This window comes from Neomonachus schauinslandi, chromosome 2 (assembly GCF_002201575.2).
Source record: "Neomonachus schauinslandi chromosome 2, ASM220157v2, whole genome shotgun sequence".
Classification (NCBI taxonomy): Eukaryota; Metazoa; Chordata; class Mammalia; order Carnivora; family Phocidae; genus Neomonachus; species Neomonachus schauinslandi.
In genome coordinates, this window is record NC_058404.1 from 105369112 (window position 1) to 105381899 (window position 12788).

Here is a 12788-nt window from a genome sequence, read left to right on the forward strand (position 1 = left end):
ATGATTCCATTTATATGAGGTGTCTAGAATACAAAATCTATACAGATAAAAAGTAGACCAGTGCTTGCCTAGGGCTGTGGAATGGGAGAGTCCAGGAGAAAGGGGAGTGACTACTAATGGGCAGAGTTTATTGGGGAGTGATGGAAATATTCTAAAATTTATTGTGATGATGGCTATACAACTCTGTATACATACTAAAAACCACTGGACTGTATACTTTAAATGGATGAATTGTTAATTATATCTCAATAAAGCTGTTATTAAAAAAAGAGAAAAAAGTAATTCCAGAAATACCTTGGTGTAGGGCCTTCTTGAACACTTGAACTGTATTGTTACTGTTACAGGTTGCTACTCAACCTGGTGTACCATGTACCCTTTTCCCCACCACCATTTAATTTGGCCTTATTTACTGTGCTTTCAGATATTTAACATAATCCAAGTCTTGACTATTTCAACTTTTTAAATATAAACCCTCTTTGAACTGTAGCTTTTGAGCCAAACTTAAGTTACATAAATGCTTAGAGGGGTTCCTGGGTGGCTTAGTTGGTTTGGTGTCCAATTCTTGGTTTTGGCTCAGGTCTTGATCTCAGGGTCACCGGATAGAGCCCAGAGTCGGGCTTCATGCTCAGTGGGAGTCTCCTTGAGATTCTCTCTCTCTCCCCTTTCCTCTGCTCCCCCCAACCCTGCTCTCTCTCTCTCTCTCTCAAATAAATCAATCTTTTTAAAAAATTAAAAAATAAATGCTTAGAGCATCATAGTTCTTTTCTTCCAAAGCATATATATCAGAAAGAACCCTGAGTATTGTCTGGAAGTTCATTCTCATTCTATATAGTCTTGTGCAGTTGATTCTCTTCTTTCTTTTTTTTTTTTTTAAAGATTTTATTTATTTATTTGAGAGAGAGAATGAGAGAGAGAGAGCATGAGAGGGGGGAGGGTCAGAGGGAGAAGCAGACTCCCTGCCGAGCAGGGAGCCCGATGCGGGACTCGATCCTGGGACTCCAGGATCATGACCTGAGGTGAAGGCAGTCGCTTAAACAACTGAGCCACCCAGGCGCCCGATTCTCTTCTTTCTTTTCTTTTCAAAGTTAGAACAGAGGGATGCCTGGCTGGCTCAGTCAGTGGAGCATGCGACTCTTAATCTTAGGGTTGTGAGTTTGAGCTCCACATTGGGCATAGAGATTACTTAAAAAAATAAAAAATAATAAAAATAAAGTTAGAACAGAAAGACCCTAAAGAACACAGAACCCCAGCACATGGACATTCCCTGTGACCTCACCTTCAATTAGGATATGGTTACCAGGGTGACCATGTTAATTATACATGGAACATCAGAGGCTGACATCAGGTGGCAGTGGGGTAGGTCGGACCAAGACTGGGAATCCAGGCTAACCTTCCTGTCTGGTGAAGTTCAGCAATCCTACCACAAGAATAAGGTCAGAAATTAGTCACTAAAGGGGTGGTTACTTAAGGTCACAAGAAGGGAAGCAGGACAAACTAGAAGTCTATTTCATAAGAAAAAGAAATTTGTGATTACTAACTCCAAACACTGGTGGAGCTGTATGGTCTATCAATATTGTATTTATTTGAAAGCTTTAATATAAGGCAGATATAGGAGAGAAAGGCAAAACCATTGAATAGAGTAATAGAGGAAGAAAAATGAGGTAAAAAATGCTTTGAAATTAAAATCAGAAGGCATGTCTTCCAACTAAAAGACTAGTAAGTTATTTTCATTTTTTGAAATTTGGCTTTTTAATCTATAAAATTGAATTCAGTCCTCACTGAATATTGAGCTATCCATATTTCTAATCCCTTCCAACTTTAAATATTTAGGAATCCAACACTGTGTTAGAACTAAAATCACAAACTGTCCTGATCCCTGAACAGAGGTAAGAAAGAATTTACAAACTCAAACTTAGTGGTATTATAGAGACAACAAGCCAACCAACTCATTACATAATGTTCCTATCTCCAAGGGACTACTCTCTCCTACATTGTGACATAACTGTGATATGACAACTTTTTTTTTTATTGCTCTTACAAGCTGTGCTGCTTCTACACAGACCAAAGCTTCCTAAACTCCATCAAACATTTTCATTATATTGAGAACACAAGAAACAAATTTAAAACAAATTTTTCATTGTGGATTCTCAAATCTGACCAGGGTTGAAGCTGGGTGTAGGCAGGGTGTCACACCTTAAAATTGTAAAAAAGGAGAAGGGGGAAAGGGACCATTAGTGTCTTCACCATGCTGGAATAACTTAAAATGCCTGCAAAACTAATGTAGAATTTCAGCAGTAGCATCATCCCCGTGCAAGTTTTTGCCCAGGGATTTTGTCAGTAAAGAGATTTGTCAAGTATTTTTATCTTCTTGTACCCCAGAAGAAAGTATATATATGTATGTATATATTTTTAAAGATTTTATATATTTATTTGACAGAGAGAGAGACAGCGAGAGAGAGGGAACACAAGCAGGGGGGAGTGGGAGAGGGAGAAGCAGGCTTCCCGCTGAGCAGGGAGCCTGATGGGGAACTCGATTCCAGGACCCTGGGACCATGACCTGAGCCGAAGGCAGACACTTAACCGACTGAGCCATCCAGGAGGCTCAGAAGAAAGTATATATTGAAAACAAAACACTGATCTGGTTTGTTTTTGTAAGTTTGAGCAAAAGTGGTAGCGATATCAAACCTAGGGTTGGTTGAAGGCCTTTCTATCTAGGCATGGGGCATTGTGAGAAACAAGCCAGATGGTCCTAGTTTTTAGGGCTAGATAGAAAAGAGAAGTCAAGTTCCAGTTGTGACATATGTTGCCTTTCTCAGCTGTTTCTCACAATACAGTGAGCTAAACACGGGGTCTCTATACATGTATCGATCCCTGTTTGGAGTAGGTTCAGTCAATCTGTAGGCATTCCTAGAAGGAATACACAGAAGTCTAGCAATGTCAGCTTCAATGATGACATCCCTCCCCATACTTTTCCGTTGGGACATCTTTTCCTTCCTGTTTTACACGTTGCCAGGCTGCCTTGGGCGTTCCTTCCTCTGTAGAGCATTGCACGAATACGTCATCAAATTGTTCGTGTACACGTGCCAGATTCTCCTTTAAGTGCCAGATTCGCCTGTAAATTCTAATCTCTTCGGGGTCTTGAATCGTGTACCTTCCTGTACCGGCAAGCAATACCTGGAAATATCACAGTTACTCAAGTAATATGTAATGAATGAACAGCTGAAGCCGCAACCTGTTGAATGAAAGAATGAATGAATCCTCATTAAGCAGTCACGCCTTCCTAAGGGGATCCACCGTGAAAACGTTGCTCTGATTTATCAACAGCGTTAAAATTTTGACCTGTTGTAGTGAAACATACAAACAAAACAGACAGGAAGAGGCGAATAGAGGGGAAAAAAAAGGAAGGACCGGCGGCTAATACGCTCGCCGCGCTCCGGCCCCGGCCCCGCCCCCGGCCCCGCCCCGCCCCGCCCGGTCGGGTCTGTGCGCTTGCGCCGGCGGGAGCGCGGCAGCTGGTCTGAGCCCCGGCGCTGGGGGCGCGCAGCCGGGAGAGTGTTTGACGTGGCAGTTCCCAGCCCGGCTGCAACTCTGTGCGCGAGACCAGCCTGTGGGGACACAGGGCCGGGGGAAAGGCGCCGCGGGAGCAGCGGCCGCAGCGGGAGCTGGGTCACCGGGGGCACCCGGCGCTAGGAGCAGAGCGCAGGCTCTCGGAAGTCCAGCGGCGTGCGGGAGCAGACCAGGTAATGCCTCACCCTGCCTGGCTACGCTCTGGCGGGACAGCCCCTCCCCAAACACAGCCAGAGTGGGGTGCGGTGCCCGGCCTAGGATAGGGGTTGGCGAGAGGCTGGATGATCACCTGTGGCAGGGCAGCGGAGGAGACCTCATACGTTGCTCCTTTAGCCTTTTCGTGCAGTTTAATAATGGGGGTGGGGTGGGTGGGCGTGGGCAGTTTTTAGCCGCCCCGCCCCCATCTTTTTGTCTTGGGATGCTGGAACTGCGTGGTTAGGGTCCTCAGTGGCCACAGTATTCCAGTGGCACGGCCAGCGGTTTTCTTGTCTCTGTATCAACTTAATTTCCTCTTTGGAGGAAGGCAGTATTGGAAATAAGAGTAAAAATGGCAACTGTATCTTCAAGCTTCGGGACATCCTATCCGATAGCGAAACCAATTTGCCCAAATCCGAACTTGGTCCAGGGTGAGAAGCACATCTTGGCTCTCGCTGTCCAGTGACAGTGGCCTGGGGCTTGTTCTGTGATTGAAGCTCCCCAGATTTTGATCCTAGGCCTGCTCTTGCCAAGTGGCTTTGTGCCATGTCGCCGCTTGAAGCTGAGTCAGGTTTCTGTAACTTGGTGCTGTGTGAGGAAGTTTGACGTGGCAAACTGGGCTGCGTGAGGAAGCAGATTTCTGTCAGGACCAGTTCAGAGGGACCCGACTGCTTGCTTCCTGCTGTTTGGAGTGAACATCCCTGCCTTTCCTCTCCGTCACTCAGCAACAGGCTGCTACGTAGGTGTGTGCTCCTGCTGACTTCCTAAATGTGCTTGGTTGGGTGAGCTTGACCAAAGCTCAGGCTGCCACGTCTCTCTCTGCTAAAGTGGGAGGAGGGTAAAAGTGTTGTCAGGAACAAAGTGGACCAGCAGGCTTTTGCCTATCTCTCCTCTCATTAGTTCTCTCCTTCCAAGGAGAAGAAAATGATCTTATAATATTTTCCTTAATTTTGGGAACTTATAGTTTAATAGGAAAATGAAACCAAATGAAGAATGAGATTTCCTGAATATAGATCTATTTCAAGTCTTAGCAGGTATCACCGAACTTTTACCTTAAAAGGTAGCATCATAAAACAACAAAAGGAGAAATATTCCTATGCCACATGAAGAAACTGGAGAGAAATTGTAGGATCAGTGTTCTATGTTTGCAAAGACTTTAGAAGCTTCATTTTCTAAGAGGGAACTGAGGCCCAGAGAGGTTCTTCACCTTATTCCATGTCACACAGCAGAGTAATGGTAGATTTGTAGTGAAAATCTGCTTCCTTTACCAGGATTCAGAGCTTTTTTTAATTATAAAAATTCTTTGAGAATAGTTCTATGAAATGTGTCTTATTTTGTGAAAAACCTGGAAAAACGATAAATTTAAAACAAATCGATGTTTAGCTTCTGAGTAGAATCAAGATGGGTATGTTGTACTGTGAGGTGTGTGCACGTGCCTGAACCTATATGAAATTGTTTTTTTCCCCTTAGTTCCTTAAATATATGTGTATATGTTCTTAGAGGTGTGATACTTAAATTAGAAAGAGAGTCTGTCATCTTTGAGAAACCACTGAAACTCTCAAATCTTTGCAGGCTGCAACCTGGCTTAGTCATTTTATGATTCATAAAATAAGTCCATTACCAACTTCTTTATCTTCTGCTATATTTGTTGGACTATTGATTTCTCTTAATCATAGCTGCCTAACTAAAATTACTAATTAGGATAGCACTGAAATGACACAAGCCCTAAAACATCTGATTGCAGACTACTGGCAGTTCTGCTGGTCAGTCAATTGAATGACTTGTGATTATTGCCATTGGCATGCTTTTTGCTGAAACAGGGCCATGGAAACCAAAGGCACAAAAATAGTGGATACATTATGAGAGACTGTCTGGGAAATAGTTCATTCGTCCAATGAAAAAGTGATTGGCAGTTGTTATTTAGATTTTGTGCCTGAGAATTTGCCTATGGAACTCAGAGTTACTGAGTTCCATAGAGCTATGATTAGAGCCTTTGTAGAAGATAATATGATATGTTGTATGATATGAAGACGTCTCACACACCTGATATTATCCTCAAACCATTATAAATATTTATTAGCAGTGTTCATATTTTGAATAGCATTAAGTAACTCAAACTCTCTTGTTGGCATTTTTTTTCTTTCTGTTGCAGAGTCCTTTTGTGGAGCTATCCCTTGGAATGGTATTTTCATAATGAGTCAACAAGGATATGTGGCTACACCCCCCTATTCTCAGTCCCAGCCTGGAATAGGCCTTACTCCACCCCATTATGGACACTATGGGGACCCATCTCATGCAGGTTCTCCACCAGGTAAAGTGCATTATTTTGACTTGCATGTCATTATTGATTCTCAGGCTCAGAGACATAAGATATTCTGAAAGAGCAGCTTTGGAAGTGTTGAATGGTCATTATATGATGCTGTGTTTTTTTTTTTTTTTAAGATTTTTTTTATTTATTTGTTTGAGAGACAGAATGAGAGAGAGAGCACATGAAAGGGGGGAGGGTCAGAGGGAGAAGCAGACTCCCCGCCGAGCAGGGAGCCCAATGCGGGACTCGATCCCGGGACTCCAGGATCATGACCTGAGCCGAAGGCAGTCGCCCAACCAACTGAGCCACCCAGGCGCCCTGATGCTGTGGTTTGAGAGTATAGGCTTACTTGGAAAAGTCTCTTATAAAAGAAACCTACGTCATCAGTTTGGTTGTTGCTTGGAATACAACTAGTTTGGTTTTTAAATATAGATTAAAAAAAAGAAGCATCCTGAGTGTTTTTTGTTTTTTTTTTTTACTGTTAGACTTGTTCTTGCTACTACTTCAGTGATGTGAGCTTATTTAAACGTGTAATAAAAAACGAAATTAAATGTATATAAATATATATACTGTACATTATATATATATGTAGTATATATTTTGGCAATCCTATTAAAAAATCAGGTTTGAAATTGGAAAAATACAATTAGATTCATATACCAAAGATTACTCCATGATAATAATAAGAAAAACATGACCTTGCCTTGAAATCATTATTGAACAATATTGTTTGCTTTAAAATACAGTAGTCATAAGGGAATCTTGGCTTTTGAGGCAGAGATGGGAGAAAAAGGAGCAATGGAGTGGGACTACCATTGCTCTGATGGCTGTTCGCACTCTGAGGCCGCCTTCCTTTATCAAGGGGTTGCTCTGAGGGACCAAGTTTCAGGGTTGAAGTGAGGCTAATAATAGCTTGTTTCAGGTCTAATGGTCCCAGGTCTCCTAAAAATATTTGTGTAAGACAGTTCTTGGGAATTCTGAGAGAATGCTGAGAAATTCAATTCAAATCATTGGTGGAAATTGGCTGTGTATAAATCAGTATCTCTTGGGGCTATCGAGAACTGACTGAGATGTGTAGGATCTGGGCTCTGCTGGATGACATGTATGGAGTGCAAAGTCACTGAGGGGTGAGGAAAGCCCTGTAGGGAGGCCGGATTGTAGCAACCACACACAGTTTGTTGCAGAAGATGCTCGAAGACTGGGAATTTCCTGTGGAAAGTCACCCTTGTGATTTAGTGTGCCCCTGATTTTAAAAAACCTTCAGATGAAGCATCCTCCTTTTGTCCAGAACCAGTTTTTCCCCACAATACTTAAAAATCTGGATCTTGGAGGAACCATCTTTTTCTAGTTTCTATCTGGTGGTTCATTCCCCCTCTGCATTTGTATATGATGAAAATTATACATTGTTCTTTTTGAATGCTTCCCGTGGATCAAAAACTGGTCCTGAAAGCTTTATGTGCATTATCTTATTTAATCTTCACACAATGCTGTGCAGTAGATTATTAGCTCTATTTTGCAGCGAAGGAAACTGACTGGCTGGTATACTGTGACTTATTCAGGGTTCCAGGAATTATACCCAAGTCTCTCAAGAAAACAAACAACAAACTCTAAAATACACGAAAGTAGAACCTTTGGTATTCTTCACTCTTCCTCTCTTCACAGCCACTTTCTTAAGCAAGTACTCACTTCCCTCAGTGACTCTCCATCCTTGCCTCTCAGTCCCTCTATGGCTCAATGTAGTCTCTGCTCCATAGCTTGGGCCCCATCCACCCTTCCCCCACCAAGGTCATCAGTGGCCCTATTACTAGATGCAGTAGACAGTGTCCTGTCATCTTTTGAATTTGACACTGTTTACGGCTCTTGTTTGTACAAAATTCTTTTCTCCTTTGGTTCCAGTGACACTATCTTTTGTTATTTTTCTTGATGGCTTTCTGGACATCTTTTTCTAAGGAGCGTCCTACCCCTTCTCAATGACCCTAGGTATTGCTGTTTCTCCTTCTTTGTTCTATAGTCACCCCTCTTCTCCTCTCTATAGATTTTTTTCCCTAGGCTGTAACATTTCGTATGACATACTAGTCTCTCAGATCTATTTCTCTAGTCCATATATCTCTCCGAAGCTCCACACCCATATTTTCAATTGCCCACCTGTTTACATGGGCACATTAAACTCATCATGTCCAAAATAATTCAGAATTTTTTTCATGAAATCTGTTTTTTCCTGACATTCCATATCTCACCCAGCGTCATCATCATTCACTCAGTTATCCAAATTAGAAACTTTCACTATTAAAAATAGTCTCTTCCTTTTACCTTCTTCAATCCAACTGTCCTCCCAAATTCTTTTGGGATGATTGTAAACCTCTTTCCTACCTGCTTTCTCCTCTCAATTCTCTTGTCACTCTTCTTGTTCAAGCCATTCATCTTTCACCTGGGTTACTAAAATGATCTCTTACCCATTCTCTCTCTCTCCAGTACTGCCTTTCTCCAACCATCCAGTTCTGTGCCGGAGGGATTTTTATAGCATGCAAATCTAATTTTTGACTCCTTTTGCTTAAAATCTTTTATGACTTCCCACAGCCACCGATTGTATTTTAAGCTCCTTAGACCTTCATTAACTTACCCATTTTCTTTTTTTCAGCTTGTCTGCCACATTACCATACCTGTTACAGCAGTGGTACTAAGCCATTAGTCATCTGGAGGCTGGTTTGTGCTCTGATTTGCACTCCACACTACTAGAAGGCCAATCCATGCCTTTATATTGTCCTCCGGGTAGGGTTTACCTCCACACCCCTCCTTTAGATTCACTTCAAGTGTTGTGCCTGTAGGCCTTTCTGACCACTGTTCTTTCTCAAGCCTATCATAAATCCCTTCTTCCTTTTGTGTTCTCCTAACACCTGTGCAGGCCTCTCTACCATTTACTACACTGTATTATAATAGATGTGCCTGGAGCAGAGAAGATACTCATTAAATGAGTGTGTGAATGACAAGCTGCTTCATTCATCAGCAACACTCTGGTATTTACCAATATTAAAACAACAACAAAGAAACTGTCTGTGTTGGATTAAATCCTTCACACTTTAATTTAAACCTCTTTCTCCTTATTTAATTCTCAGAGGGATACCAGGCTATCAGACTCTGTAAATATACCTTTCTGTAAAATACAGTGTTTTTGTTTATTTAAGGCTGTTACTATGTTACCCTAGCCTTTATTTTTCTGTGTTGAGTGACCCTAGATCTCCTAATGTTATGTGCCTTCTTTTCTAGTCTTTTGATGATCCTTTTGTTGGTTTTGTGATGGACCTAGGCAACCTGGTTGTGATTCCTTGAAGTATCTATTCTTACATAGATCTGGGCAGTGCTAACTCTTGTTTTGTGTTTCTCACAGACCATACCTCCATTTGTGCCTATCACGTGATGCTAGTGCTATGTGTTAACAAATTTAACAGATTCAAGTGAGCAAAGTACTTGTGGCAATACAACAGTGAATAAAATAAGCCTCATCTCAGCCCGTGTAATACTTACTTACCTAGTGGGACATGCATTGAGTAAATTGACAGTGACAATACAGGGGGTAGTACCAAGATAAAGGAGGTAGAGGGTGCCATGGTAGCACATGGCAGGGGCACATAACCAAGACCTATGGATCAAGGGAATCTTCCTGGAAGAAATGACCTGGAAGATGAGTAAAAGTTGGCCAAGTAGGGAGGCAGCTCGCTGGGGTCAGGGGGTGGCACTTTTGAGCCACCTGCAAGAGGTTCAGCCTGGCTGACATGTATAATGCCGGCAGTGAGAGGTATGCCTGGAAGGGAAAGTGGGGTCATCCTAAGACTTTATTTAGGCTTTATTTTAACTGAAGCATTTTAAACTGGGAAGGGTAATGATTCCATGTATATTTTAGAAAGAGTTACACTCCACATTAGAAAGTGTAGAGAAGGCATCAGACCTGGACACACTGCTTTCTGGAACAGAGTTTCTCATCCTCAGCGCTGGTGACATTTGGGGCCAGTTAATTCTTTGTTGTGGGAGGCTGTGCTGTGTAGTGTAGGATGTTTAATCGTGTTCTTGGCCTCTACACAGTGGATACCAGTACAACCTATCCTATACCCACCTGGCCCCCGCCCCCTATCCCCAGGCTGTGGCAACCAAAAGACTTAGACATTGCCAAATGTCCCTTCAGGGGCAAGATCACCCCTGATTGAGGACCACTGGTCTGGAAGCTAAGAGGCAAGAACTGTTGATGTCCTGAAACTAGGGTAGGGCTATGGAAGTGGTGAGGCTCATAATAGCAAGCTTATATAGGTACACCACCACGCACAGTGCCTTAGGAACAGTGGTCGTTATGATTATGTCCATATAATAGGGAATTTGTCTTTATTTTATTTAATTTAATTATGATAAGTGCATTATCTCCATCACCTATTTCACCCGTCCCCCCACCCACCTCCCCTCTGGTAACCATCAGTTTGTTCTCTATAGTTATGAGTGTGTTTCTTGGTTGCCTCTCTCTCTTTTCTCCCCCTTTGCTCATTTGTTTTCTTTCTTAAATTCCACCTATGAAAAGATCAGATGGCATTTGTCTTTCACTGACTGAGTTATTTTGCTAGAGTTAATACCTTCTTCAAACTACTCCAAAAGAATAGAAGAGGAAGGAAAACTTCCAAATTCATTCTGTGAGGCCAGCATTACCCCAGTACCAAAGCCAGATAAAGACACCACAAAAAAGAGAACTCTAGGCCAATATTTCTCATGAATATAGATAGAAAAATCCTTAACAAAATATTAGCAAACTGAATCCAACAATACATTAAAAAAATCACACATCCATGATCAAGTAGGATTTATTCCTGGGATGCAAGGGTGGTTCAGTATTTGCAGAACAATCAACATGATACATCACATCAACAGGAGGAAGGATAAAAACCATATGATCATTTCAATAGATGCAGAAAAAGCGTTTGACAAAGTACAACATCCATTCATGATAAAAACTCTCCGCACAGTAGGTCTAGAGGGAACATACCTCAACATAATGAAGGCCTTATATGAAAAACCCACAATTAATATCATACTCAATGGTGAAAAACTGAGAGCTTTTCCCCTAAGATCGGGAACAAGACAAAGATGTCCATTCTCACCACTTTTATTCCACATAGTACTGGAAGTTCTAGCCACAGTAATTAGACAACATAAAGCAATAAAAGACATCTTTGTTTATTTTAGATAAACTTTTTTTTTTTTTCACAAATGGTTTTTAATTTTGGTTTTAGTTTGTCAGATCGAGGGCCAAATCCAAGGTATGCTTTTCTGTGATGTTGTTTTAGGCAGGGTTTTTTTTGTTGATCATAGAAGCCACTGTAGCAGAAAGCGATTTGTTAAAGGGTATCAAGAAGCCAAGAGAGTATTAGAGAAAGCGAGAACCAAGCTTGGGACTCCGTGGTCCATAGAAATGCACACCCCACATAGGACTATTCCTTTAGTAGCCAGTGCCTTTCTACCCCAGAACCACCATCTCTGCCCCCTATCCAGGGTCTCCCAGAGGGGTGTTGTTTTGCTGAATTTAGAGAACATGGCAACCCCATTTGTAAGAGAATTTATACAATGGAGATTCCATCTTTCCAGCTCAGAACCATACAGAAAGGTAAGCCAGAAAGAAAATGGAATTGGTGTTGAGTAAGCTAGTCTATAATATCTGCCGCTGTGTTAAAGACCAGTTTTTGATTTTAGAGATTTTTCTTTTGGCATAAGCATAGGTCTTTCTCATGGTCTGGTTTTCCTTTCCTATTAAAATTCTCATACTGTTCTATAAAGAACCTGATTTCTTTTTATCTCTGATCATTTTTGAAAATACCTATAAGATGTGGCCAGGACAAGACTATGACTTTGCAGATAACAGTGATACCGATTTATCTTTGCCCTGAGGATAGAGTCCAAATGGCATACAGGACTTTGCAGCCTGACCCAACCAACTAGGACAACCTCTTTCCCAGCCCCTTTTCCTCACAATCTCTCTGTACGGCCCCTTCTACCAGTCCCTGAGCATGTCATGCTCTCTCTTATCTTTGCACAGGTTTTCCCTTCTGCCTGAAATCCTCTATCCTGTCTCTATACTAAGAAAACTCCTGCTTGTCTTGCAAGATTCAGCTCCAGCAGTCCTTCCTCTTTGAACTTTCTCTTGATTCCTCTAGGAAGAGTCAGCTTGTTCCCTCTGCTTATTATAACACTAATGACAAGGCACTGTCATTGTTTGTTTACATGGTTGTGAGTTCTGTAAGAGCTCTCGGTGTCTCAAAGGCACATTGAATGTACCTTGAACAAGAATGAATTTGAAACGTTGCCGTAGAGCTGATTTTCAAAAATAAAAGGGAAAGAACATTTTAGTGAAATTGGTGTATAACAGTTCTGCTTGAATATATGTAAGCTGGGTTTTTTTTTTTTTCAATTTTGTTTTTGGAAACAGAAATTTATGAACATGTGAATCCCATGGATACACATGGAAATACCCAGACATGAGTAATTCCGAAAACTGTTTTTTGCTTCTCTGGACATATAAATGAGGGTTGTTGATGAAATTGGTATTTACTTACTTACCTGGGAAATATAGAATATCTTTGGTTTCTTGTAGTACGTGTAATTATTATTTTTGCACTGGTGTTGTAGATTTTCTACTTTTGTCCAAACTAATGTTTCAAAAACGAAAATACAAGTGTGCATATAATTA

The 12788-nt window shown here is 41.5% G+C and overlaps 1 protein-coding gene across 1 annotated transcript in view; it reads left to right on the forward strand.

Annotated features, from left to right (window-relative positions):
• The first annotated feature begins 3510 nt into the window (after positions 1–3510).
• Positions 3511–12788, forward strand: part of SEC24D (SEC24 homolog D, COPII coat complex component) — a 99976-nt gene continuing 90698 nt past the window's right edge. Inside the window, exons 1-2 of the mRNA XM_021684463.2 lie at positions 3511–3740; positions 5915–6073. Of these exons, the coding sequence (XP_021540138.1) occupies positions 5956–6073 (118 nt within the window). The 5' untranslated portion in view covers positions 3511–3740; positions 5915–5955. The remainder of the gene's footprint in view (positions 3741–5914; positions 6074–12788) is intronic.